General features: G+C 38.5%; 2 protein-coding genes and 1 long non-coding RNA gene across 4 annotated transcripts in view; 2 read left to right on the top strand and 1 right to left on the bottom strand.

Moving 5' to 3' along the window:
• The window catches only part of gdap1l1 (ganglioside induced differentiation associated protein 1 like 1), a 47,510-nt gene extending 38,903 nt beyond the window's left edge, over nucleotides 1–8,607 (top strand). Inside the window, exons 4-6 of the mRNA XM_003220609.4 lie at nucleotides 1,201–1,298; nucleotides 2,925–3,039; nucleotides 7,161–8,607. Coding sequence (XP_003220657.1) covers nucleotides 1,201–1,298; nucleotides 2,925–3,039; nucleotides 7,161–7,504 — 557 coding nt within the window. The 3' untranslated portion in view covers nucleotides 7,505–8,607. The remainder of the gene's footprint in view (nucleotides 1–1,200; nucleotides 1,299–2,924; nucleotides 3,040–7,160) is intronic.
• Nucleotides 8,608–12,976: 4,369 nt separating this feature from the next.
• fitm2 (fat storage inducing transmembrane protein 2) lies at nucleotides 12,977–21,105 on the bottom strand. Its single transcript, XM_003220635.3, has 2 exons — nucleotides 20,844–21,105; nucleotides 12,977–16,901 (listed from the first exon to the last, which is right to left on the bottom strand). Exons 1-2 carry the CDS (start codon nucleotides 21,017–21,019, stop codon nucleotides 16,286–16,288), a joined length of 792 nt encoding a protein of 263 aa, XP_003220683.1. The 5' UTR covers nucleotides 21,020–21,105; the 3' UTR covers nucleotides 12,977–16,285.
• Nucleotides 21,106–21,260: 155 nt separating this feature from the next.
• Nucleotides 21,261–24,467, top strand: LOC134298487 (uncharacterized). 2 transcript variants are annotated; one of them, XR_010005591.1, is made up of 3 exons: nucleotides 21,261–21,439; nucleotides 23,279–23,407; nucleotides 24,351–24,467. It is a non-coding gene; the product is annotated as an uncharacterized LOC134298487 (long non-coding RNA). The 2 variants fall into 2 exon arrangements; XR_010005592.1 differs by having other exon boundaries at nucleotides 23,279–23,460.
• The last annotated feature ends 326 nt before the right edge of the window (nucleotides 24,468–24,793 follow it).

The following is a 24,793-nucleotide window of genomic DNA, read 5'->3' as shown; positions in this document are numbered from 1 at the left end:
GTACTCAAACCACTATACTATGTCCACTCTCCTAATTAGACATGCTAGGACCTAAACCTTGTCCTGTGGGTTGGAAACCTGCTTCTTTGGGGGCATGTGCAGTCTTTGGCCTGGTTTTAAAGTCCTTTCTAAACTAAATTATCCATCTAAACCTCTAGCAAGGGTCCTCTGTCCTTATCCTGTTCCTAGCAGCCTGCCTGGCCAGAGGGTCAGAAGGTCTTTTTTATAAAGAAGTTAGAAATTTTTTTGAAAAGTTTGTTTAAAATGCTAAACAAAGTTGCCATTCATCTACTTCTGGCAAATCCGGTAACTGCATGTATTCTCGAAATGGAGAGCCGCACATTGTACCTGCCTGCCAAATAGCATTCTGCCAAGGGCAAAAATGAGTATGAAAGCAAAAAGAATAGTGGCAGAAAAAGAGAAAGAAAAGGCAGCATATAATTGGCAACATATGGCTCTCCGGGCAACTTACTCTCAAATGATGTCATCTCAGGATAAGAAGGGTCTCCCATTGTTAAACAAAAACAAAACTGTAATGTCTGTTATTGTAGTGAGACCTTGTTCTGAAAACCAGTCTATGGACTGATATCATTATGTAACACAAATTTTGTTTCTGAGTTATAAATGTAATTCCTAATTGGTTCTATCATAAAAACATGGGAAAAGTTTATTAAACTGCAAAAATGTCTTTGCGAGACACCCCGCAGCACATCTTGCAATAGTTTTCCAATGAATATCTCATAGAGTCGCAATCAATTCGACATAGTTTGTGGAAGCCCAAAAATGAAGTTTCTAGAATATAGCAACTACTTTGAAAGTAAGTACCACACAATTCAACAGGAAATAACACTTTCAAACAAGGAACATTTTTTTCAAATGTTGTTACATAGTGTAATGAAACTGTGGGTACATTCAGCACTTCTACTCATCTATCTTTTTTAACTTTAACTGCTGATCTTGTAGTTCCATATTTTCTCCCATTCTTCCAATCTGATTTTATTGAATATATAAATTAACCATGTGTTAGCAATAAAAATTATTACAAAAAAACTTTAACTGCTGAAGAATTTGGATATTTAATTCAAATAAACATGGTTACTTCTCAGACAGGTAAGGTATTTTTTTAAAAGTCTCCCCATTGTTGAACAGAGTTGTCTGTCACAGATCTTATTGCAATTCATTCTTTTTTCACGTTCACAGGACATTTAGTCAATGCGAGCTCAGATCTCATGAAGCTAGACCATGATGATGAACCACAACTAACAGAGCCATACCTTTCCAAACAGAAGAAGCTCATGGTGAGATTACTCATGGCAATTCAAGCAACATTTGGAGGTGACATGAAAATGTGAAAGTGCCTGGCAGAATGTGATTTTATCAAGGTTGTGATACTACAACAGATTTCTATACAAAATCAATAGCTGAAATCAACCGCACGAGAGTTTAATACTGGGAATGTGTATCAGATTTGATTTAACTATGAAGTTTGCAGAAAAGTAGACCAGTTCAGGTGCTTCTGGGGCAAAAGTTTCTTGTCTAGACCTCACTGATAGGTTTATTCAGGAAGCAAGATCAGTTGCCAAAAAAGACAGTGTTCTCTGTTGAAAACACTCTTGAGTGAAGGAGAGGAGGGCTGAGTGACTGGTAAGTCCACTTTCTAACCCTAGGAGATATTTTGCAAGGTGACATCCAATCACTGTGTTTTGGGTAGAGGGAGGAAATGTAAGTAATTGTAAATTTCAAGAAAGAGACTTCTAGCTTCACCTCTGTTCACTATTTTAAAAATCCTGATATTGGTTTTCCAAGCACCCTACCTCTCTAGCACTTGCCTGCCTGTATCCTCCTGAAAAATTGCAGCCTTCTCTCTTTGATATATGTAAGGAAAGGGAAGTAAGTCATTCTGAAACCGCTTGCAATTTGACAGATGTTATACTTTCCTTAGGGACTATTAAGCCTGCTAGTTTCCACGGATACTAATAAATTCTGACAGAGAGAAACCCTGGGCTCTTCCACTCTAGTGCCAAAAAATGATAGCTCTTGAAAAGTAGCCTCTATTATTCCTGGTTGGTGCCTTGGATGCTTATTTTGTATCCGCAAGAGTCTCTCATACATTCCCTGTAGAACTTGGGGTGGAAGTGGAGAAGAAGCAATTCAGACGTCATGATGTTAGTTTCGCCAACTAAATTCTTGTTCCTTTGCTCACCACTGGCTCTGAATACGGTGAGACCCAAATGAGTATGCCTTCTTTAATAAAGAAGCAGTGTTCTAAAAATCTTTGTATACTGTCTGGGACCATCTCTTGCTTTTGCTGCCTCTAATGCCATTTTTGTACATGATTTTACAATGAATTCAACTTCCCTGTGCTGGAAAGGTGAGCAGGGAGAAAATACATTGGTTGATGGGAAGTCAAGCTTTAAAAAAAAGCTAATTTAGGATGCATCTGCACTGTATAATTAATGCAGAATAATTGACACCAGTTTAACTGGCATGGATTAATGCTATGGAATCCTATGAGTTGTAGTTTTACTAAGTCTTTAACCTCCTCTGCCAAATAGGACTGGAACGTTACCAAACCTCAACACCATAGCATTAAGCAGTATCATTTCAAGAGGAGTCAAACTGCATTAATTCTACAATGTAGATGCATTCTTAGCTGTCAACCTGGGAAGGCAATGGAGAAATGATGTTGGGGAAGTTGAGCTGGGAGCCAGTTTCATCAGGGAGCACCCCTTGATTTACAAAAAGATTATGAGTTAAATGAATATTATTTTCTTGCATATTGCAGCTGACTTAACTGAGGTAGAGGGAATGAGTGGGCTGCTTGTTAAGTTTGTAGTAGAGACGTTTGTAGCAAAGACTTTCCCGTTTGTGGCCTGTACTAGCCACAATGTGCTGTCAGCTGTCTTCTGTTGTTTTTCTTTTAGGCCAAGATCCTGGAGCATGATAATGTGAACTACTTGAAGAAGATCCTGGGTGAACTGTCAATGGCACTTGATCAGATTGAGGCGGAACTGGAGAAGAGAAAAATTGAGTATCAAGGTATGCATTGTGCTACTAAATAAATTGTTGTCCTAAGTATGCTGAGAGGCTATGTAGGTAAATTGTATACGAAACGTAAATTAATTTTGTGTTTAAACGCCAAGATATCTATATCTACATCTATTTATCTATTTAATATGCAAATACGGATATTCCAAAATCTTTTTAAAAATCCAAAATATAACACTTCTAGTCTCAAGCATTTTGGATACAGGATACTCAGCCTGTAGGTCAAAGCTGAATGTGAAAAATACATACTTCATAAACAGAAGGTCCCAGGTTCAGTTTCTGATCTCCCCAGCACAAGCTTCTGCCATCGGAAATCCTAGAGTGCCTTTGCCAATGAATTTTGGCAAGATTACCCATTGGTATGACTTGGCATAAGGCAGAGTCATGTTTCTAGGAATATGCTTAAGTCCACTAAGCAAAGCAGTAATATTGGTATGGGGAAATGGACAGAAAAGATATAAAAGAGGGGTTGGGTAGAACACTTACATTGCTCACGTAGGTTGAAGATAAGAGTAATACAAGATAATTCTTGGTCCAATTACCGGGCCCTTCCCGTCAATAGAAATTACACTTTTGCTATAAAATTATGAGCATCTTTTGGGCAGGCAGCTTGGGTAATCATCCAACAGACTTGCTCTCTGTCTATTGACAAGTAGTTCTGTTTGTTGTTTTTGAGGAAAAAAGTGAGATTGCTTAAACAATCTTTACCCTACAAGATGTGGCAGTCAAAAGCCTCAATGACACCCCCAAGTTGCCTAAGGTGCTCATAATAACCACCACCACCCACCCCCATATGCTGCTTAAGCCCAAGGTACTCAGCGTTCTGAGAATGGCTGTGATGCTGTCCCAGCTGAGCCAATTGTAGCTAAATAGCCCTTCATACCTTTAGGGCAGCATCCATCCTCCGCTGTCACAGAAGACCCACTAAGCCCAGGGCTAGATGATTCATTTTCTTGCAAGAGGAAACAGAGGCACAGGATGACATCAGAAAAGACGAGTTGAAGGCATCAGGAGAGGCAGAAAAAGAATGAGGAGAAGGAGAGTTGAGGTGGAAATTCACATGAGCTGTCAAGTGACTTGAACAGAACAAGAGAATGTTTGAAAGCAAGGTAGAAACAAGATGTTTGAAAATTATTGGAATCATGCCTTCCAGATCACCTTAAAATGTCCTACAGTCTTAGAGCATCAATGGGAGGGTTGTGTCTTTTGGTGTGTGTTTTATATAATTCTTGATGCTTTTTCCGTGGAGATTTTCCCCCTTTTGAAAAAGCTCCCACAGCTGCTTTTAACCCCATCTGCACCTTCCCCTCCCGTTGAGAGAAGAGGTGCCCTTAGAGAATTGGTAGAAGTATGCTAGCCAAATAAAACATTGCTCTCAGCATACCGTAGGAAACTCTTGACTCAGAGTAGAGATTTTCAACAGCTTTGCCAGAAGAGGCAGTGGCTATTCAAGATTAGCCCTTCTCTTCACAAACACGGCATTTCTAATAACTGCACCTGTCAGAGTATTCAAGGGCACAAGGGCTTTCTGTGTGGCTTTGAAAGGCATCAGGACTCATACAGCTCAAGCAACATCTATTCTTTAGCAAGCAATATTCCAAGCAGGCTTGCAGGGAACTGTAACTAAATGTGCCAAGATGACAGACATCATAGCGACAGCCAACTAGTAATTATGAGTATAATATGCTGCAATGTGAGAGGGGAGGGTCACACAAGCTATTTTGAGATGTGACATTGAATGCATAAAAATGTATGCACAAGAGTATTAAACACTTGCTTTGAATCTGCATCATGCAAGTCTTCATAGTATTACAACTTGGAACTGTCCCTATAATTAGTGACAGGATTATGTCTAATAAAATTCTGCAGAAACATACATGGTGCACACACACACCTGGAATGTGTTTTTATTATTCCTGGGAATTTCAGCTATCTTTCATATCTGGTAAAGTTCATCACCCTTATAATTAAAGCACTTGAAACTGACCCGTGTCTGATAAAATCTTGGAAACCTAACCTAGATTTCAAGACTTTGTAGAATGAAGCAAATTCCCAGTGCAATTACCATTTTTGGTGTTCCACCAAAATTAACATTTTTGGTGCTTCACTTCACCAGCAGAAGCAACATTAATTAGGAATATCCTATAATGTAAGGAATTGTGCTAATTTATTATTTATTTATTTACAGTATTTATATTCCGCCCTTCTCACCCCGAAGGGGACTCAGGGCGGATCACATTATAACACACATAGGGCAAACATTCAATGCCCATAAACACATCAAACAGAGACTGAGAGACACACGCAGAGGCAAGTTAACCTTCTTCTGAGGGGATGTTCGATTCTGGCCACAGGGGGGAGCAGCTGCTTCATCATCCACACTGACGGCACTTCCTCATTCCAGGTCGTAAATTAGTTAATCTTGCCTCCCCACTTTATAAGTGGTACCTTATCTCCTACTTGATAGATGCAACTATCTTTCGGGTTGCTAGGTCAGCAACGAGCAGGGGCTATTTTTTATTTTTAATTGACGGGTGCTCACCCCGCCACGGGCTGGCCTCGAACTCATGACCTCATGGTCAGAGTGATTTAAGGCAGCTGCTCAACAGCTGCGCCACAGCCCGGCCCCCTATGTAATATGATTTGTTTACATAATCTACTCTATTGGACATGTGATAAAGCAAGGATGTTTCACATTGAAATACATAATTGAATAGAGGACATTTTGAATGTTGAAATTCAGTTGAAACCAGAACTCTTCCATCTAGAATTGATTGATGTTCAGCGTGACATAAGATGTAGAATAATTTTCCAGTATATGACTAAAGTCGAAGGAGTGCTTTATGCACAGAAGTGAAAGTGCTATTCTGTTAATCCAAGATTGGCTGTTGAAAATGTACGTATGATTTCGCCAAAATGCACAAATTGATTATTACCAAAGAAAATTGTTAATTAATTTTAAACAGGATTGGCAATCATTGATTGTATTTTAGATAAACTACTGGATTTGGAAGAATACTAGGCTGTGTGTGTGTGGGGGGGGGGGGGGGAATTAAAGGAAGTAGGATAAAGGAGCAGTTATAACCATCAACAGGGTAGTTGAGAGCCATGTATTTTTCCTTTCCCCATTTTTAGTGAGTTATTTTTTGTCGTTGTAGCTTTATTTTGCATTTGTGCTTATGCATTTCTCTATGTATGTTGCTTTATATTATAAAAGTGATAAACAAAGGTTTTTGTTAAAAAGTTTATGTAATCTCCTCAAGATTGTGACTCAAGTGACTTTTGGCCCATACATACTAGAGCTGCTATGGATGATCAGGAAGATTTTTATGATGGATGGCTTCACTATCTTCAAAGTCTGCTGCTTATATTAAAACTGTAGCTTGTTCAGTCACAGTAGATCCATCACTTTCTGCTGAGATCAGAAGGGGAAGGACTGTGCAGCAGGAAAATTAAGCTCTGCCATATCTTTTTTTTTTTTTGCTGTTGTCAGCTAATGCTATTTTCCTGTAACACATTACTAAATACTTATAGTTCATTGACAGACTGACCAATTTTAATTTCAATCTAACTATCATAAAATATGATAGCATAATATATCAATTAGTCTAAGTCTAGGTTGCTGGTTACCATATTGCAAGATTCACAGTGCTATTGGCTGTGATTTGAATAAAATTTGGTGGGCAATATGATTTGGGGTGCATCTAGTAGATCTACATTATAAAATCAATGCACCACTTTAACTGCCATGGATTAATTCTAGAGCATCATGGGAGTTGTAGTTTGGTGAGACACCAGTACTATTTGGGAGAGGAGACTAAAGAGCCTGAAAACGACAACTCCCATGATTCTCTAGTATTTATTAATGGAAGTTCAAGTGCTGTTAAACTGCATTAATTCTACAGTGTAGATACAGCCTTGGACCTAGCAAAATGATTTTTTCCCCAAAGCTGCTAACAGTGACCAAGTTGCCACCATTAATCTATTATGAGAAACCTATTTAATTTGAGCAAAACAGAAGTCAATTGAAGATGGAGTGGGAATTTTGTATCAGTAGCCAAATGGGATATAACATTTTAACATATTGTTTCCATTCTGGTTTTGTTCTCCAGGGCAGAAGTGTGAGCTCTGGCTTTGTGGATGCGCATTCACCTTGGCTGATGTCTTGCTGGGAGCCACATTGCACCGCCTCAAGTTTCTAGGACTCTCTAAGAAATACTGGGAAGATGGCAGCAGACCCAACCTACAGAACTTCTTTGAAAGGATACAAAAACGCTTTGCTTTCAGGAAAGTTTTGGGAGACATACACACCACCCTCCTCTCGGCAGTGGTACCCAATGCCTTCAGGCTAGTCAAACGGAAACCTCCATCCTTTTTTGGAGCCTCCTTCCTCATGGGATCTCTAGGCGGGATGGGGTATTTTGCTTATTGGTATCTAAAGAAAAAATACATCTAATGCTGGCTGTACTGATGTTTAGTTTGGTGTCTCTGTGCTGTGTGAAACCATGATGAATCTTCAGTAACTGTAATGAAATTTGAAACCAATATGAATAACTATACTGTTAATGTAACATTCCATAGTCTAGAAGTAGAAAACTTATACCGCAAGGAAGCGAGTCAACAACAAAAATTATTCAACTTGTACAATGCCTTTTTTTAGATTTACATATTATAAAACTGTCAACAGTGGGTGTGTTTACTGCTGTGCACAAACCACTGTAGAATAAAACTGCCCTTTAGCACAAGCAAATGCCATCGGAAAAGATATGGAAACCCCCGCAACACAAAATTGAAACATGGGGTTCTCTTCTATATCTTTACATTATTTCCCCCCAAAATGTCTGTTGACCACATAGCACATTTTGTTTCACAAGTGCAAGTAGCAGGGACTTTATTCTCATCTAGGAGCTATTGTGGTGTTGTGATGATGAGAGAAAGTCTTTAAAAGTAAGCAAACAGAAATAGAAAGGACATGATCACATAACTTTGTGAAGTTATAGCTTAAGGTGGAAATGAGTTATTTGTGAATGTGTCTCTCTCTTTGTATCATCATTTCCATTGGATCCAGTATTTTTATTAACCTACGCTTAGAATGTATCCACTTTCTACTTCAATTTTTTTAATTTTTTAATTGCTATCTTAACAGCTAATGACCAGTGGGTTTTTTTTCTGATTGTAATCCTTAAGTTCACAGATGAATTTCTGTCTTAATGAGGAGTTTGCCTCTAGCTTCGTTCATGAATTTGCCAAGCATCATTCACCAACAGAGCCTTTCTGGACTCTAAGAATGTGACTGTTCCCATGCGTTTGAACCAAATCGAAAGGACTTTTGTTTTGTTTTTTTCTGTTTTCTCCTTGGGGAGTTTTTCCCCCCAATCATTTTCTTCCTGTGTATTTTTTCTTAGGAACACTTTGCACAGAAAAATCACATTTCTCACTTTCTTGTGCCTTTTGCATGTTGGAAAGAATAACAAGCACCACTGCTACTCATGCTTAAAAAAACACCTCCAAGAAGCTAAATAAACCATATGGGAGGAGAAATGGCTTTATATTTTGAAATGTTTTCAGCTCCAGTTGACTCATTTCCAAAAGAAAGTTGTGTATATGTGTGCTTATGTGCCTTTCCTTTCTGTTTAAACAGTCTCGGTGTTCATCTTTGAGCTGTAAGCCATGACCAAGAGTGCGTCTAGATAGCAATATTCTCATTCAGTTGCCTGGTCTCATTCACAGAATTTCACAAGTTAAGAAATGTTTGCCTTCAACTTGTAACAAACTTCTCCCTTCTTCCTTCCTTCCAATAATCCATTAACATGGAATAGATGCACCAAGTCTTTTACCTGGTAACACCAGGAACTCTTAATCTGGAAGCACTCTGAATTCCTGTTTAGGAAGAAATGGAAAAAAATCAAGGTGATTCTGAGTACATGCAGCATACCTTCCTCTCCTCCTCAAGCTAATCATATCTGGCCACCATATATTAGATTGCAAAGACTAAGACATCCATTTAGAGATACGATTCTTAGACAGGATGGAATGTCTCATTCTAGAAAGCAAAGTCTTCAAGACTGTTATTATAGCCTTCAACTCGTCCAGGTTCCCCAAACTAACTTTCATTTGGCCTACCAAAAAGGGTAGGTGACAATAAATTGCATCTCTTGTAAATTTTATTCACACTGTTGTTCAGTAGTGTAATAGCTAAGGTAGGAACTGTTTCTTTTTGGACTACAACTATCAAAAGCTCCACATTCTGGGGATTCTAGTCCAAAAACAATGTTCCTAAAATTCCTAAAGCTTCTCAGATCACTGTGGTTTGCTTTCACAAAGACAAGTTTCATCAACACAATTTGCTGGAGCACATTCTCAGTCCACATTTATTGGTAATTTACTCCCTTTCTATTATGGCAGATGAAACTCCACTAAATGAAGGTTCCAGTTACATGTCAATGAAATGAGTAGTAGTCACCATTGTCATGGAAGATCAGTGGCTATTTCTCATATTGGCTGTATACAGCCTCCAGGATTACTGACATGTCTCTGAATACTTGTTGCTAAAGAAAAATACAATGAAACTGCTGTTGCTCTTATGTCCTGTTTGTACCTTTCCCATAGGACACTGCAGAAAACAAGATGCTGGTCTAGATAGACATCTGGTTATCTCCAATACAATTCTTGTTTTATTTACAAAATAGCCAATCAGAAGTATGGCAGAATGCATCCCTTCAGAGTTCACCGGGGAGGAGACTGGTTATAAAGAATGAAATCAGCCATCTCCTCTACTGTTGCTCAAAGATCAGGTGGCCAAGTGCTGTATTTTTTTAGAATCGTATTTGCAAGAGATGCCATTTCTTACATAAGATGAATTGGAAGGTTCTCTTGCAAAACATGCAAAGAACAAGTCATCTTCATGTAGTCATCCTTTTCAATCACACAGTTGAGGATGTGAAAAGTAGGGTTGTTCATTAGAGACAGATAAAACCTGGTACTTTTTCAGATCAGTTCCGAACTCTCTCCTGAGGCAAAGCAAAGTTACTCTGAAAGCTACCAGAAGCAGAGGTGGATTCCACACAAATCTTCATTCCAGCTTTGGCCATCAGTAAGTCAGGGGAAAATAGCAACCCCAAAATGCCATTTAGGTTTCACTATTATGAAAACACACAAATTGAGAGAAAATGGGGAGGCTGAGAAAGTGATTGATCCACCAGAGGACATGTTTTACTAGTTTCTCCAATTGCTGGACTGTGGGTAATATTTAGATAAGTTACTCAATTGCACTATATCTCCACGCATCTAACAACCAGCAGTAGTCCAACCTCTGTTTGGGAGTAGAATTGTGGCTTTGATTAAACTCACAATTTCATTTTCTTTCTGCATTATTGTTTCTGTTGTGATTTATGGTTTGTGGTTCATCTTTAATGTTGCTTGCTTAATCTTTTCTTTGCTTCCTAGTTCTTCTGTTATACCCCAGAATTTTATTTCCACCAACCTTTTTCTGTTTTTGCATTTGTAATGATAGTCAACGGCAGACACAAAATGCTTGGTTTCCGAATCTCCACTCATGATTGGAATTAACACAGAGTAGCCAATCTTTCTGTTCCCCTGGCTTCTGTGCAACTTCTGTAAGCTTTATTCGACAAGTCACAACTACAGGGTTCAGCTGTCCTTTGAAGAGATATGACATTTGTTCAAAAGGCTAGACAGATTCTAAATTTACCACAAAAAGAAATCGGGGCACCCATTAAGCTATCCTTAATTAAAATACACTTGCAACATTATTCTTCAAGTCCTACTTCAGTTATACGTGGGTCAAATTGAATATTTTTGGAACTTGTTATCGTTGCAATGAAAAATGTTTCCCCTCTTCTCCCCTTCACTTCCAACCTTAAAATAGAAAAGACCAACAGCTGTTGTCTGAATCTTCTGTGATAATCTGTTCCTCTGCCTGGTGCCTTTTCTGAGGAGAGGGAGCTGCTTCAAGTCACTATTTTCATCATCACAGAGAATATATAAATTATTCCTTCTTTCACTGCCAGCAGGAAATTACATTTCCCAACCATCAGCAATTTAAGTTGGTCTTAGGCTGTGGGAGCTCCATGGTTTGTAAAGGTCAAATTCTAAACCTAACAGCCGCAATACATGTGATGGCAGCATGCATATATTGTAAATACTGAGGTGTCACATACAAAACGGTCCAGTTTGGGGCCTGATTTCAAGAGCAAATGCAGTGTACAGGTATGAGTCTAAATTCAGTACCACCTGCATCACTTTCAGCAGAGCTCGATAGAGTTTTAATTTCATTATGTGCCTTCATCTCAATTTTGACAAATAGCAACTCTTTCACAGGCTTTTTTTGGGGTAAGATTTATTTTGAGGTTTGTCAGTGCCTTCCTCTTAGGCAGCAAGTCTATCACCCAACAGGTTTCTATGGCTGAGGAAGGATTTGAACCTGTAGTCTTAGTCCAGAATGTGAACCACTATATCATATTGACTCTGATCAGTTTTACTTACAGTAAACAAACATGCTATGAGTTTTCAGTATTGGTGGGTAACTTTGGTAAGCCTGGAGATGAAGAAAATATGGTCTTGAGATATCTCAGATTGGGAGGAGGAGGAGGGAGGGGAGAAGGAAAAACACAAACCAACCCAGAAGTGGCCAAAAGGTCAGGGAAACTGGAAGATTTGAGGCTCCAAAAAGACTTGAAAAGTCACATGAATTCCCAGAATTGGACTTTTGTTGTCCTGATCTACAAGCTAACAGGTAAGCTCTTAGTCTGCAAAGGAACAGGGAAAATGTGACAGTGCAGTTATTGGTGAACTATTGTTCACTGCATCTTTTATCATACGTGAAATCAGCTGGGATTATTGGACATCAATGCTCAACAGCATTTGGAGGGCCGCACGCTCTTCATTCCTGATTTACAAGAATGCCACTGGCCTTCTAATCTTTTACAGAAACTCTTGGTGGCTTTAGATTCCACTCCACCACTTTTTTCCAAGATTAGGCTACCGATTCCATCCCATAAAACTTTGAGTGCTTTTGTTGGATCAGTGTAAAAGAAATGGTAAAGTTAATGTCAGACCTACTGTAAAAAAAGGAACATTACCACATAATTAACATAATGGGTTGTTGTGTGTTTTCCGGGCTGTATGGCCATGTTCCAGAAGTATTCCCTCCTGACGTTTCGCCCACATCTATGGCAGGCATCCTCAGAGGTTGTGAGGTATATGGGAAAACTAAAATAATCCACATTCCCTGGTTTGAACTGGATTATATGAATCTACACTACCATATAATCCAGTTCAGAGCAGATGATCTGGATTTTATATGGCCATGTCAAACAAATTAAAGGCACAGGATTAAAATAAAAATATAACTCCCAACAGTGTATTGAGGGTAAGCCTCCCCATACAACACAAGGTATTTGTTTGTTCAATAAAAAGGTGCTTATGCCAAAACCAAGACACTTATTGAGAAAACAGTACTGAAGCATGTACCCTTCCCACATATACATACTTTACCCATGCTAGGTTTCCTGCAGCTGTATGTTGCAGGATTCCTACTATGAGATTACCAGTTATTAAGATAGTGAATAAACACTTGCAGGTGAACCCTAGTGAAGTCAACAGGCTTATTTCTAAGTAACTGCAATTACTTTAGGTTCAGCTGCAATTTCTATTCATGCAAAAGTGCAGGATTTCTGTCCCACTATTGGAACTCAGTTTCATTTGTTACCTGTAAAACATTTTAAAAAATACTTCTCATATATAGATTAGCTATTTTAAGTCAAGCAAAACCCCATAGTACTAAAAAGTAGTAATACAAAATACCTTACATTTTGTTTATGCTCTAGAACTCAGTGCAAATTGTTCAATAACAGAAAGCAGCCGGAGAAGTGAATAGCAAACTCTAATCAGTTTTCATGCACCAGGGTCAAATAACAGAAGCTTTTAATTAGTTTTCAAAGGCAAGCCACCCACATGTAACTTCAATAATAGGATTCAGTTCCTATTTTGGAAAAGCAGTTTGAAGACTGACACTCTAAAGTAAAACAATGTATGAATACAAGTTTCTTTATTTTTCTTCAAAACCCTATGTGTGCAGAAGGAGTTAATTTCTATTTCCAAATCTTCATGCAGACGGCCAGTTTCAGCAGGACAGCTAATTTGCTCTCCATTAAAAACAATAAATGTTAACACTGTGAAACGAGAAGCCGTTTTGGCAGGAATAAAATGCATATAAAGTGTAATCTATATACCTCTAATACTTTACTTGGAAGGAAATACTAATAAAATAAATGAGATTCCCCTCCAAAATATTCTGATAAGAATATTACCATAAGACATGACGTATAGATTGTAATACATAAGGACGATTGCTGGATGGTTGCATTCACTGTTGCAGCTATTAATTAAAGTTGATTTGTTCAATCATGGAGAATGCGACAAAATAACAGACATGAAGCAGTATTGTATCAGATACCTGTATTGCCTGAAAGATAAAACATCATGGAAGAATTTAGCTGATAACCTATGTTGATGCATCAGATATAGCTAAACTCCACAACTAGTTTCATAATATTTAATACACAATCAAAACAATTAAGCATTCATAAAAATGAATGTGCTTAATAAATGAAGGGATGTTTATGCAACCTTTTAAAAATACAACACAAAATGGATATTAAAAATGAATATTAAAGCAAGCATATATTGGCTTACTGCTTATAATACCATTAGATGTCAGCAAACGGAAATACATTCAGTACTTAGGATCAGCACTTAATATCCTCACTCAGCATATTTTCTCTACCTACAAGCTGCTTGGGGTGATCCTCCCTAATTCACACAAGGAAAAGGCAAGAAAGAGCTTGGCACATAAAGGGCTATGGCCACTATGTGTCATCTGGTCAAACTGGCTGTAGACAGTACAGCCACAGTAATAAAAACTGTCAAAATACCTTGTTCAGGTCTAATTTCTAAAAATTTCAGATTTAAAAAACCCTTTTATTTGATGATTCTACAAGACATTTTACAAACATATAAAGCAAGCAGAATCTACTTTCATCTCCCCAGATGCATAATCAATCTGGGATGGTCACTTTTAGAAACCCATAATTTCATTTGGCCCTTGCAATGATTCCCACTGCCTATCACATTATCTTACTGCCATAACAGCTGGCATTTGGGCCAATGAAATGCCTGGTGTTCTTTGTTCCCAGATTATGGACACGGACATGGATGAGAATGGCTTTCATGTAGAAATATTGGGCTATGTAAACGAGCCCTGTTCATAGCACAAAGCCATATTTGCACAACCATCTTAATCACAGAGAATACTAAACATTGTGGCTGTGTTCTATCAAAATGTGTAACGTACCTGTAATGTTTACACTCTTTATTTAAAAAGCAAGTTAGATGATTTGACAAGCAGAACAGATGAGACAAATATGGCCTTAAAAATCCTATTTAGCAGGTGTATATGTCATACATCCACTGGATCACTTCGGAAGAAACATCCATATAATTATGTTTAGGACTATGGCAAAATGTAAAGTCGCATATCTGTCAATGTATGAGCTGCTGAGAGATAAATTCAATGGTTAATTCTGAATTTTGCCTCCCTGAATCAATGGGAATTTGTTAGAACAATATTTATGTATGTTCAACTGATTTAATTGAAACTAACAATTGAATTTAGACTAGTTACCTTGCCACAAGTCACACACAATATACCAATTTAATACTTGAGAAAGTTACTGAAATATCCTTATCCCTTTTAGAACTGAAGATGTCAGTTTTTAGACAAACTTATTGAAAACTGTGGAGCAGAGTCCATGACTTTTATAGTACTATTTTTAAAATTAGAATAGTAGTTGCAAACTTTGTGCCTTTCGATTCTACACATACTAGAAGCTCAGAAATACGTACCATAGGCTTCTGGACAAAATATACAGAACAGCACCATTTGTTAAAGCTAGAGTCTTAAAAAGAATCAAATATGATTGCATTTCTTATTCCATGCAGAGGTCTCACACAGATAAAGTACAAAAAATAGGGAAGGTAGTGAAAGCAGGAGTGTGCATGCAAATTTAAGTTACTGTCATTTGTTATGGGGAAGGGAACATAAAGAAAGATTATTTATGGACTTTTCCATGCTAAAGGATGGCAATAAAGATCAATACAAATAAAGCATTTTATATCAGGTTATTCAAAGAGCACTACTGCTGCAAAACTGAATGCAATTAATTATGATAATTTATAAAGAAAGTAAATGCCATGACTTTGCAAGCAATGCCAGGATTTTACAAGAATCCAAGGATTGCTAATGTTGCAACAGTGAGATGCATTATACTCCTGCAAACATGTCAACACACTTGAGACATTTGAATAAGATGAAGAAATACATTCTAGCAAGAGTGATGCAAGCCACTTTGTTGAAAGAAAATGATTTGGAAAGGCAACTTGTGGCGGTGTGATAAAATAGCCGAATAGCAAAAGACTGAAAATTTCTGATATACAAAAAGCCCCCACATTTGAAGAGCTGTTTTATGTCTAAATGTATATTCTGTTAATACACAAATGACAAAAATTACTATTGACTCATCTGGCAGCCATTCCTTAGATAGACACATTGGTGCCTAACAAAAGAATTTCCAAAAAGCTTTACCTTGACTCAAATCCTACTGAACAAAGATAAGCAGATACAAAATACTTGCCAGTATAGATAGGTCTTCAGCTGAGAAGCTTCCTTCACCAGAAAATTTGGCTCCCTCCTCCCCTGGTACTATTTCTGCAGCAAAACCTTTGAGTTTTTATTATTTCTTACTGAATGAAACTAGTTTATTTCATAAGCTAGTCTACAGTCAGTGTATAAAATAGTTCCCCACCCCATGTTAGTGCAATTTAGATTCCACTACCTATATGATAATTAGTGTTTTCAACAAGCTAGCCAAAAAGTTAACTATTCATCTTGTAACTAGTAGTGTTCCAACAACAGGATTTTATAATAATAATAATAATAATAATAAATGTTTATTTTTAACCCGCCCTCTCTCCCCAAAGGGACAGGGTGGCTACCAACTTTCCCATCAGTTACCTAGAAATCAGCTTTTTGTTAAAGCACAAAAAATATTTGGTCTTTTACTCCATTCTTTAAATATATTTGTTAATAACAGCCTTTAACATTCATTTATTAAATAATGGATACTCTTGAAATGGAAATCTCAGCCACAAATTGTTTCTATAAGCTACGGTTATACTTTTGGGAACTCAAAGCAGTTCTTTGGGGTGGAAGTCCAGGAGACAAACGTTTCAGGTACCAGAATCTATATGTTCCATACCAAGCAGACATGCCCACAAAGGTGCCAAATAACTTTTGAGAAAAGTCATGGAAATATATGGCAGTAGTTAAAAACATCCAAATCCAGATCAGGGTCAAACAACTTAAGGCCAGGAATAAGCCATTGATCACGTTGCGCAGTCTGAACCCCTTGGAGGTTTTCATGCTCTGCATCACAGCTATCTCCTCCATGATCATCAGAGTACAATAGGAGAGGAGAAAGCAGTGTCCCGAGATGTCGAAGCCATGCCAGAAGCCACCAGCTTGACGGCACAGAAGTTTGCTAGAATGCTCCTGGTGCAGAAGGTCGAGTGCTGGTGAACTGTAACAGACGCCTGTGACATCTTCAATGTGAAGGAACAGCCCTGTGCACACATACCAGATGGCAGTGCCAACCAGGAGAGTACTGAGACGCTGAGCCACGGACAGAGCATTTTGGGTGACAATGTAGTTGGTAATGCTGATAAAAGGCAAGAGCAGAAAGAGTGTCCAGGCCCAAGCGAACTTGACAAAATAGCTGCCAACAAGAAAATGAACAGAAACCGTCAGGATTTAGAATTCTAGCCACTGATATTACTAAATAATACCATCCAGACTGTTAATCCTATTTGATTATCCCTGAATTTCTAAAATGGAGTGTTGATGGAAAAACTTATGTAAATACCTACCACTCTTTTTGATGCTCCTCTAATAAAATCTAATAATCTGATTTTATTTCAGATTTCAAAAGCAATCAAGTACAGATAGTCCCTGAGTTACAAACATCCAACTTACAAACAACTTATAGTTAAGAAGGGGGGGTGAGACAACAGAAAGTGAGTGAAATCAACTCCTCAGAAGGAAAATCCACTCCTGAAGGAGCGATCATGGCGAAACATGTCTCCACTGAAGTTTTCTCATCTATCCTTCACTTCACTTTTTTTCTTAATTAGTCGCTCTCTACCAGAGTGCTCCGAGCGACTTACAATTTAAAATATCATTCCACAATACAAAAACATTCAACATAAAAACATTCAACAGTGACTATTTGGCAAATTAGATCTGATTTACTTAAAATCTCCTGAACAGGGCCACAGGCAGCAAAAAAACACAAGGGTGTTAACTCTTCCCTATGCTATCTGAAACACACACATGCTAGAATTACACTTTAAAATGTGCCTGTTCCGACTTACATACAAGTTCAACTTGAGAACAAATCAACAGAACCTATCTTGTTCATAGATTGGGGACTGCCTGTACTGACAAATATACAGTAGTGTCTCACTTATCCAAGCTAAATGGGCTGGCAGAAGCTTGGATAAGCGAACATCTTGGATAAGGAGGGATTAAGGAAAAGTCTATTAAACATCAAATTAGGTTATATTTTATAAATTAAGCACCAAAACATCATGTTATACAACAAATTTGACAGAAAAAGTAGTTCAATATGCAGTAATGTTATGTTATAATTATTGTATTTACGAATTTAGCACCAAAATATCACGATATATTGAAAACATTGACTACAAAAATGGCTTGGATAATCCAGAAGCTTGGATAAGCGAGGCTTGGATAAGTGAGACTCTACTGTACTTAGTTTTAGCCAAGCCAAAAGATAATTAGGATCAAATGGGCCTGAACTTCCATCTAGGTTAGGAGTAGAATATGTGGCCCCAACCTGAATTAGAGATGAAGCTATACCTTAATGTAAAGCATACAATTTATATATAAAAGAACACAGCTTGACTGTATTGCAGTTTTCAGCTTGGGAAAGAGCCCTGCCTGAAATTCTCCAGAGTCACTGCTACTCATTGTAGATAAAACTAAGCAGTATGGACCCAGTTTCATAAAGGCATGAACTCCAGAGAAAATCCATTATTGAAATAAGTTATTAGGGCTACTATTTGTGTTATGTATATGACAACTGGTGTCTTCATGCTGCTTTGGAATTCCTGATATATTTAAGAACTGTCACTTTACTGTACAGGTTGAGTATTCCTCATCTGGAAATCCCAAATGCTCCAAAACTGTCCACATGAGTGGCTGAGATTAATGACACTTTTTGCTTTCTAATGGTTGAATTTCATGTTTAGACTTGGATCCCATATCCAATTTATATCATTATACATACATATGCAAATATTACAAAACCCGAAACACTTCTGGACCCAAGCATTTGGGATAAGAGATACTCAACCTTATCCAGAACCATAAAATCCACAATTGTCCACATGGAGAGCTGAAACCTTTCTTTTCTGATGGTTCATTGTGCTGAAACCTTTTTTCATGCACAAAATACTTCAAACTTCTGTGCATAAAATTTCCTTTAGCCGGTGTGTGTATACACAAATTTCAAGTTTAGACTTGGGTCCCATCTCCATGATATCTCATTATGTACATTTCTACAAATAGATGTACTCCAGAATCTAAAATAATCTAAAATCTAAAGCAGTTCAGGTCCTAAAAAAAATACTCAACCTGTATTATTATTATCATCATCATCATGGTTTGAGCATCCCTTATCAAGAATCCCAAAGGCTGAAAATGCTCAAAAATTGCCCATACAGGTGGCTGACATAGTGATACTTTTCTTTTGTGGTGGTTTGATGCACACAAACTTTTGTGTAAAAATGTATAAAACAATTTTTAAAATCTGGGTATAAAATGACCTTTAGGATATGCTTGCATTAACACTGTAGAATTGATGCCATTTGACACCACTTGAAAAGCTAGGGAATGCTGGGAGTTGTAGTCTTACAAGACCCTTAGCCTTTCCTGCTGAAGAGCGGTGGTGCCTCACCAAACTACACATCTCAGGACTCCATACCATTGAGCCATAGCAGTTGGCAAGTGCTGGCAAACTGAATTAATTCTACAGTATAGAGAAGGTATGGGCAAACTTGGGCCCTCCAGGTGTTTTGGACTCCAACTCCCACAATTCCTAACAGAGAATCAGAGAGCTGAGAAACATTGTTTCTATAAGTACTGCCCTATAGCAGTTAGCCCAGTAAAATATGGTTTTTAAAAAACCTCATTTACTTGTATTTTCAGTTAAAGAAATATTCTCATTATCTAATATCAGGCGATTCAAGCTCAATATGCTCCTCTCACCAATGCCCTAAACACTGGCTTGGATTTGATTTCTAAAGTAGGGGTGAATCCAGGTAGGCAGAAAATCTTCATATTTTGTTTCTGTTCTTTTTCAGCATGATACTGGGATAAAAATAAACTGACCTGGAGAGCTGATACAAAAGCCTGTGATCATACCAGGAGCCTTTGGTCAGCTATTCTGGCCTAAGGAAAACATGTATGATAGCCTCATCACACTAGAGCATGAATCCACTTTAAATCTTGTTTCTGCCTCCTGCAGAATTCTGGGGTTTGTAGTTTGGTGAGGTCCAGGACTGGCTGGCTGAGCTGTTTAAAGCCCCCTCCCTAAAGTGGATTTAAAGTGGACTGAAAATGAATCCAAGCTCTAGTGTGATGAGGCCCTGAATCTCCAAAATAAAATTGTAAAGAACTGGAAGGAAAAGGACTTTCTACTCCTTTTACTCAGTCTGGGTGCAGCCAAAGTGAACTTAGGTGCATGTAAGCAATATTTTCCATGCTCAATCACAGACAAGGGTTGATAACTTTTAATTATTCTCCCTCCCTTTTCAAATAGGCCTTTTTCTCAGGGATGAATTCAGGTGGTTTGAGAGATAAAGAGGAAAGGAAAAACCTTCCTTTCATGATGATAGGATCTATGGCCCTATTCTTATATACTAATTCTTATATTATAATTATATATTATATATTGCATGTACTATTACCAATAGTATTGCAGTATAGTGGTATAGTACAATATAGTTATATATAATACTAATATTGTGCTATGCTAATAATAAAATATATTGTATATACATATAATATTGATAACATAATGTAATACAATATAATAATATATATTACATGTAATATTACTAATAATATTGCAGTATAGTGGTATAGTACAATATAGTAATATATAATACTAATATTGTGCTATGCTAATAATATAAAATATTGTATGTACATATAACTTGTAAGCTGCTCTGGGGTGAGAAGAGTGGGATATAAACATAGTAAATAAATGAATAAAAAAATAAAAAATAATACTATATTGGTTTCGTGAATAGTTTTCTCTTACATTTTAATTTCTTTCAGCCACTTTTTCTTGCCCATGTCTGCTTTATCATGCTTTATCACCCTTAGGGGAGTCCGCCTGATCCTTCTTAAAGTAGGAGAGCAAGAACTTCATTGACATCAATGGTATCCCCACCCCCTTCAAAAAAGGAATAGAAAATCCCTGAACATTATCCTCGCTCTCCCACCAAAAGATGACCTCTCCCCCTACCATCCCGCCCAGATTGAGTGGTTCTCCAACCCTGGAACTACCCGCTCTCCAAGCCTGTCAATCAAGTGCCCCCGCTAGACCGAGGCCCCGCCCCAGGTCCCTCACATGTTGAGCAGGTTGCGCTTGTTGCTCATGTAGGATTCGGGTAGCGGAGTCCATTCCTTCACGAAGGATCCGCTCAGCATAAGGCCCAGCAGCGCCCAGGGCATCAGCCTCCGCAGCCGGCCGCCGCTCCCCACATAGGGCGTTAAGAAGCGGGCCGATTGGTCTACGTACTCCATCCCTGAGGAGACTTCGGCGAGAGTCACAAGCCGGCCGAACTCCACAGCCGCCGTACTTGCATCACCAGGCTGCGTCACTTGGCCCCGCCCACAAGCTTCCCAGGCGGCCTCTAGTGCGCAGGCGCAACTCGGCTGGAAAGGAGAGGGGGGTTGAGGAGGAGCGTGGGGCTCGCGCTGCGGCGGTTGCTGAGACAGTAACCGTCGCTCGCGAGGCCCTCCTTATTGCGCCTGCGCAGAGCGTTTGCGTTGCCATGCTCTGTCCTGGCGTGAACCTGAGCTGCCTGCCTTTTGCCGTTCTCACGGACCTGGACGTTCACTCCAATATGAGAGCTTGTTTTTTTGTCTCAGAACATGCCACAGATCGAGAAGCACTTTAAATGCTATACCTAAATACTATGGGATCCTGGGAGTTGTAATTTGGTGAGCCACCAACATTGAAGGGGGAAGACAGTCGTTGGGCAAGTTAGAGATGATGTCTAGATATGGTAAATGCCTTACAGACCTAACATTGTGGGGCCTTTTCACACTCCACAGTTATAGCGTTCTTACCCCCACTTTATTATTTATTTAATTTATATACACTTTAGCTGCCATGGCAACTGCCTACAGAATCCTAGGACTTGTAGTTTGCTGAGGATTCTAAATTTAACGATCCTGTGATTAAAGCGGGATCATCACACTATAATTGTGTAATTTGAAAGGTTTTTTGTGCACATAAGGCCATCTCACCAGTTAGAGCAGGCATGGGCAAACTTGGCCCTTCCAGGTGTTTTAGACTTCAACTCCCTACCGCTGTTAGGAATTGTGGGAATTGAAGTCCAAAACACCTGGAGGGCCCAAGTTTGCCCATGCCTGAGTTAAGAGAGTTAAAAGGCATTTACATAGTAGAATTAATGCAGAATAATTGGCACCAATTTAACTGCCATGGCACAAGGCTGTGGAATTGTGGGAGTTGCAGTTTTACAAGGCCTTGAGGCTTCTCTGTCAAAGAACGCTGGTGTCTCACCAAACTGTGACTCCCATAATTCCATAGCATTAAGCCATGGCAATTGAAGTGATGTCAAACTGAATTAAATGCACTATGTAGAATAGACCCACCCTTTATTTGAATAAGTTGACCCTCTGAACTTGTTGTTAGAATTCTGGCAGAGAAGGAGGGTTTTTTAAATTGTGTTCAACCTTTTTATGATAATTTCATTTTTTATCCGCTTCTTCTCATGGGTCGAGGCGAGTCACAAAACAATCAAAACACATAAACACAGCAAAAACACCACAAATACACATATCAACACGTACCTCCATAAAGGCTACATTCCAAAATATATCTCTACAAAACACATATTAAAACAGACAAAGCAGAGATTAAACAAAGGACATGCATTAAAATTCATGTTTATGTTTAAAGACTGCCTGGGATGAGTCTTCACTTGTGTCTTAAATTCTGACAGTTTATTTAGCTGTCGGAGCTCCACCGGCAAGTTAGAGCCTTGGGGCGGCCGATGAAATGGTCCTCCAGGTGGTGGTTGCCAGTTGGATTCTCGCTGGTTGGAGCAGACTCCCGCAGAAGACCAAAGTGTGTGGGGCAGATTGTATGGGAAAAGGTGATCCTTTAGGTAACCTGAACCCAAACCATGTAGGACTTTAAAGGTCAAAACCAACACCTTGTATATTGCCCAGAAACTAATTGGCAGCCAGCTGAGTGACTTTAGGATAGGTGTAAGATACTCACTCCTAGATGTTCCTGTAACCCATTGGTTCCCAACCTTTTTTTGACCAGGGACCACTCTCCAACATTAATACCAAAAGGGTTACAAATCAGTTTTTGGTCAACTTTAGATTCGGTTATTTAGGGTGCTGATTCAGAAAATTGCACTGGATAGATCACATCAGCTCTAGTTTCTGATACAGAACATATGCCATCCAGTAGTCGCCATCTGCTCACCCACAGAAAACCATGTTTAATAATCTAGATCTGATGTGGTTTATCCAATGCAGTTTTCTCAACCAGCACCCTATATAACCAATTTGGCTGCTGTATTTTTAACCAGTTGGAATTTCCGAACTTGGTGCAAGTATAGTTGTATATTTTAAGTTGTATTTCAGTGCTTTTAGTTGTGAACCACTTGAGTCTCCATATGGAGAGAAAAAGCAGGATACACAAGGTAAATAAACATAATAATTACTCTCTAAGCAGAATATCTTGTGATCTTAGATCTTGTGAGAAAACCACACTTATAATTACTTTTTTTTTCATGTCAGGAGCGACTTGAGAAACTGCAATTACTTGATGTCATAGAAGTCAAAATGTGGAGAGGAGGTACCTGCCAGTGCTGCAATGTAATGCAAGAAGTACCTTCTGAAGTCCCCTAATTTGCATAAGTCCTGAAGGTACTAGCCAGGCACTGGTTCCAGGTGCTTCTGATAGTTGCCTGCTTCCTGAGGTAGCATCGGTTCTCTCCCCTCTTTGTAGAATGACCCTTGACATGTATTTAGTCATAAAAAAAATCCATGATTTCAGCCCCAGAACCTGCCCTCAACTTACACACAAGGTCCCTTTTTATATGAGTATACATAATACGATAATGCTAGCATTGATCATGGCACTTAAAATGCTTCTAGATAGGTTCTTCCAAATATTTCATTTAGCGATCTGCATAAATGACAAATGCTAGGGGGAAATAATAATAGATAGAAATATCCCTGCTTAAATCAGTAGTTCATCCACACTGCTCCATTTCAGAAAATTATAAGAATCAGACTAGAAACGGAAGGATCAGAGTTGGACAATTGTGTGTGCTTGGCTGCTGATGTCCACAGAGGGGCAGCACATGTTTAGAAAAAAATAGATCTCTCCCCTATAACCAGTAATATGTCTCTCAGTCACAAATACAGTTATGCTGTAGGCATAGGTTGGGAGATGATGATTTTGAAGCAAGTTGCCTATTTTAGTGGTGCAGATGTAGGTGAATTGATAAGCAGAATGCATAATTCAGAATGTTCTAGATCTCTTACCTCATGTTTTGTGGTAGCCCTGCTTTGTTTGCCATTGTCATAACTCACAATCTAAAGTCAGAAGTCCAGAAATGGGCATCCCATGATGATAGTGATCTGTCCAAGTCCTGGAAGCAAATCAAATGTACATACAATATATTATTAGCATAGCACAATATAAGCAATTAAATTACTATATTGTACTATATAATTTTATGGTAATATTATTAGTAATATTACATTTAATATATAATATATAATTATATTTAACCAACCCCAGCTGCTCTGAAATACGTATTATTAATATAATAATAATAATTCTTTGTCTGTTATTCTGTAGCCCACTTGTCGATGGATGTCCAGAATCAGCAGCATCCACTACAGTCCTTTTTATCCTGGGTAACGACCAAGCCACTATAGACTTCGTTTTGGTTTGTTTCTCCATAACGCTAAAGGGTTAGATCAGGGGTCCCCAAACTAAGGCCCGGGGGCCGGATGCGGCCCTCCAAGGCCATTTACCTGGCCCCCGCCCTCAGTTTTAGACCTAGGCTCGCCCAAAGTCTGAAATGACCTGAAGGGACAACAACAACAATCCTACTTGATTATCTCATTGGCCAGAAGCAGGCCCACACTTATTTATTTATTTATTTATTTACAACATTTATACTCCGCCCTTCTCACCCAAGAGGACTCAGGGCGGCTTACAAAAATTGGCAAAATTTAATGCCCAAAATACAATCATAAAAACAAAACAATATAAACAGATCTATTAATAACATTGTT

The sequence above is a fragment of the Anolis carolinensis genome, chromosome 4, assembly GCF_035594765.1.
Source record: "Anolis carolinensis isolate JA03-04 chromosome 4, rAnoCar3.1.pri, whole genome shotgun sequence".
NCBI classification, from domain to species: domain Eukaryota; kingdom Metazoa; phylum Chordata; class Lepidosauria; order Squamata; family Dactyloidae; genus Anolis; species Anolis carolinensis.
This window is presented reverse-complemented; position numbering and strand designations above follow the sequence as displayed.

Coding starts and splice junctions, on each gene's coding strand:
- fitm2 (XM_003220635.3), bottom strand. CDS start 21,019: ATGGAGTACGTAGACCAATCGGCCCGCTTCTTAACGCCCTATGTGGGG. Junction 16,902..20,843: donor AAGCGCAACCTGCTCAACAT/GTGAGGGACCTG, acceptor TCTTGTTGGCAG/CTATTTTGTCAAGTTCGCTT.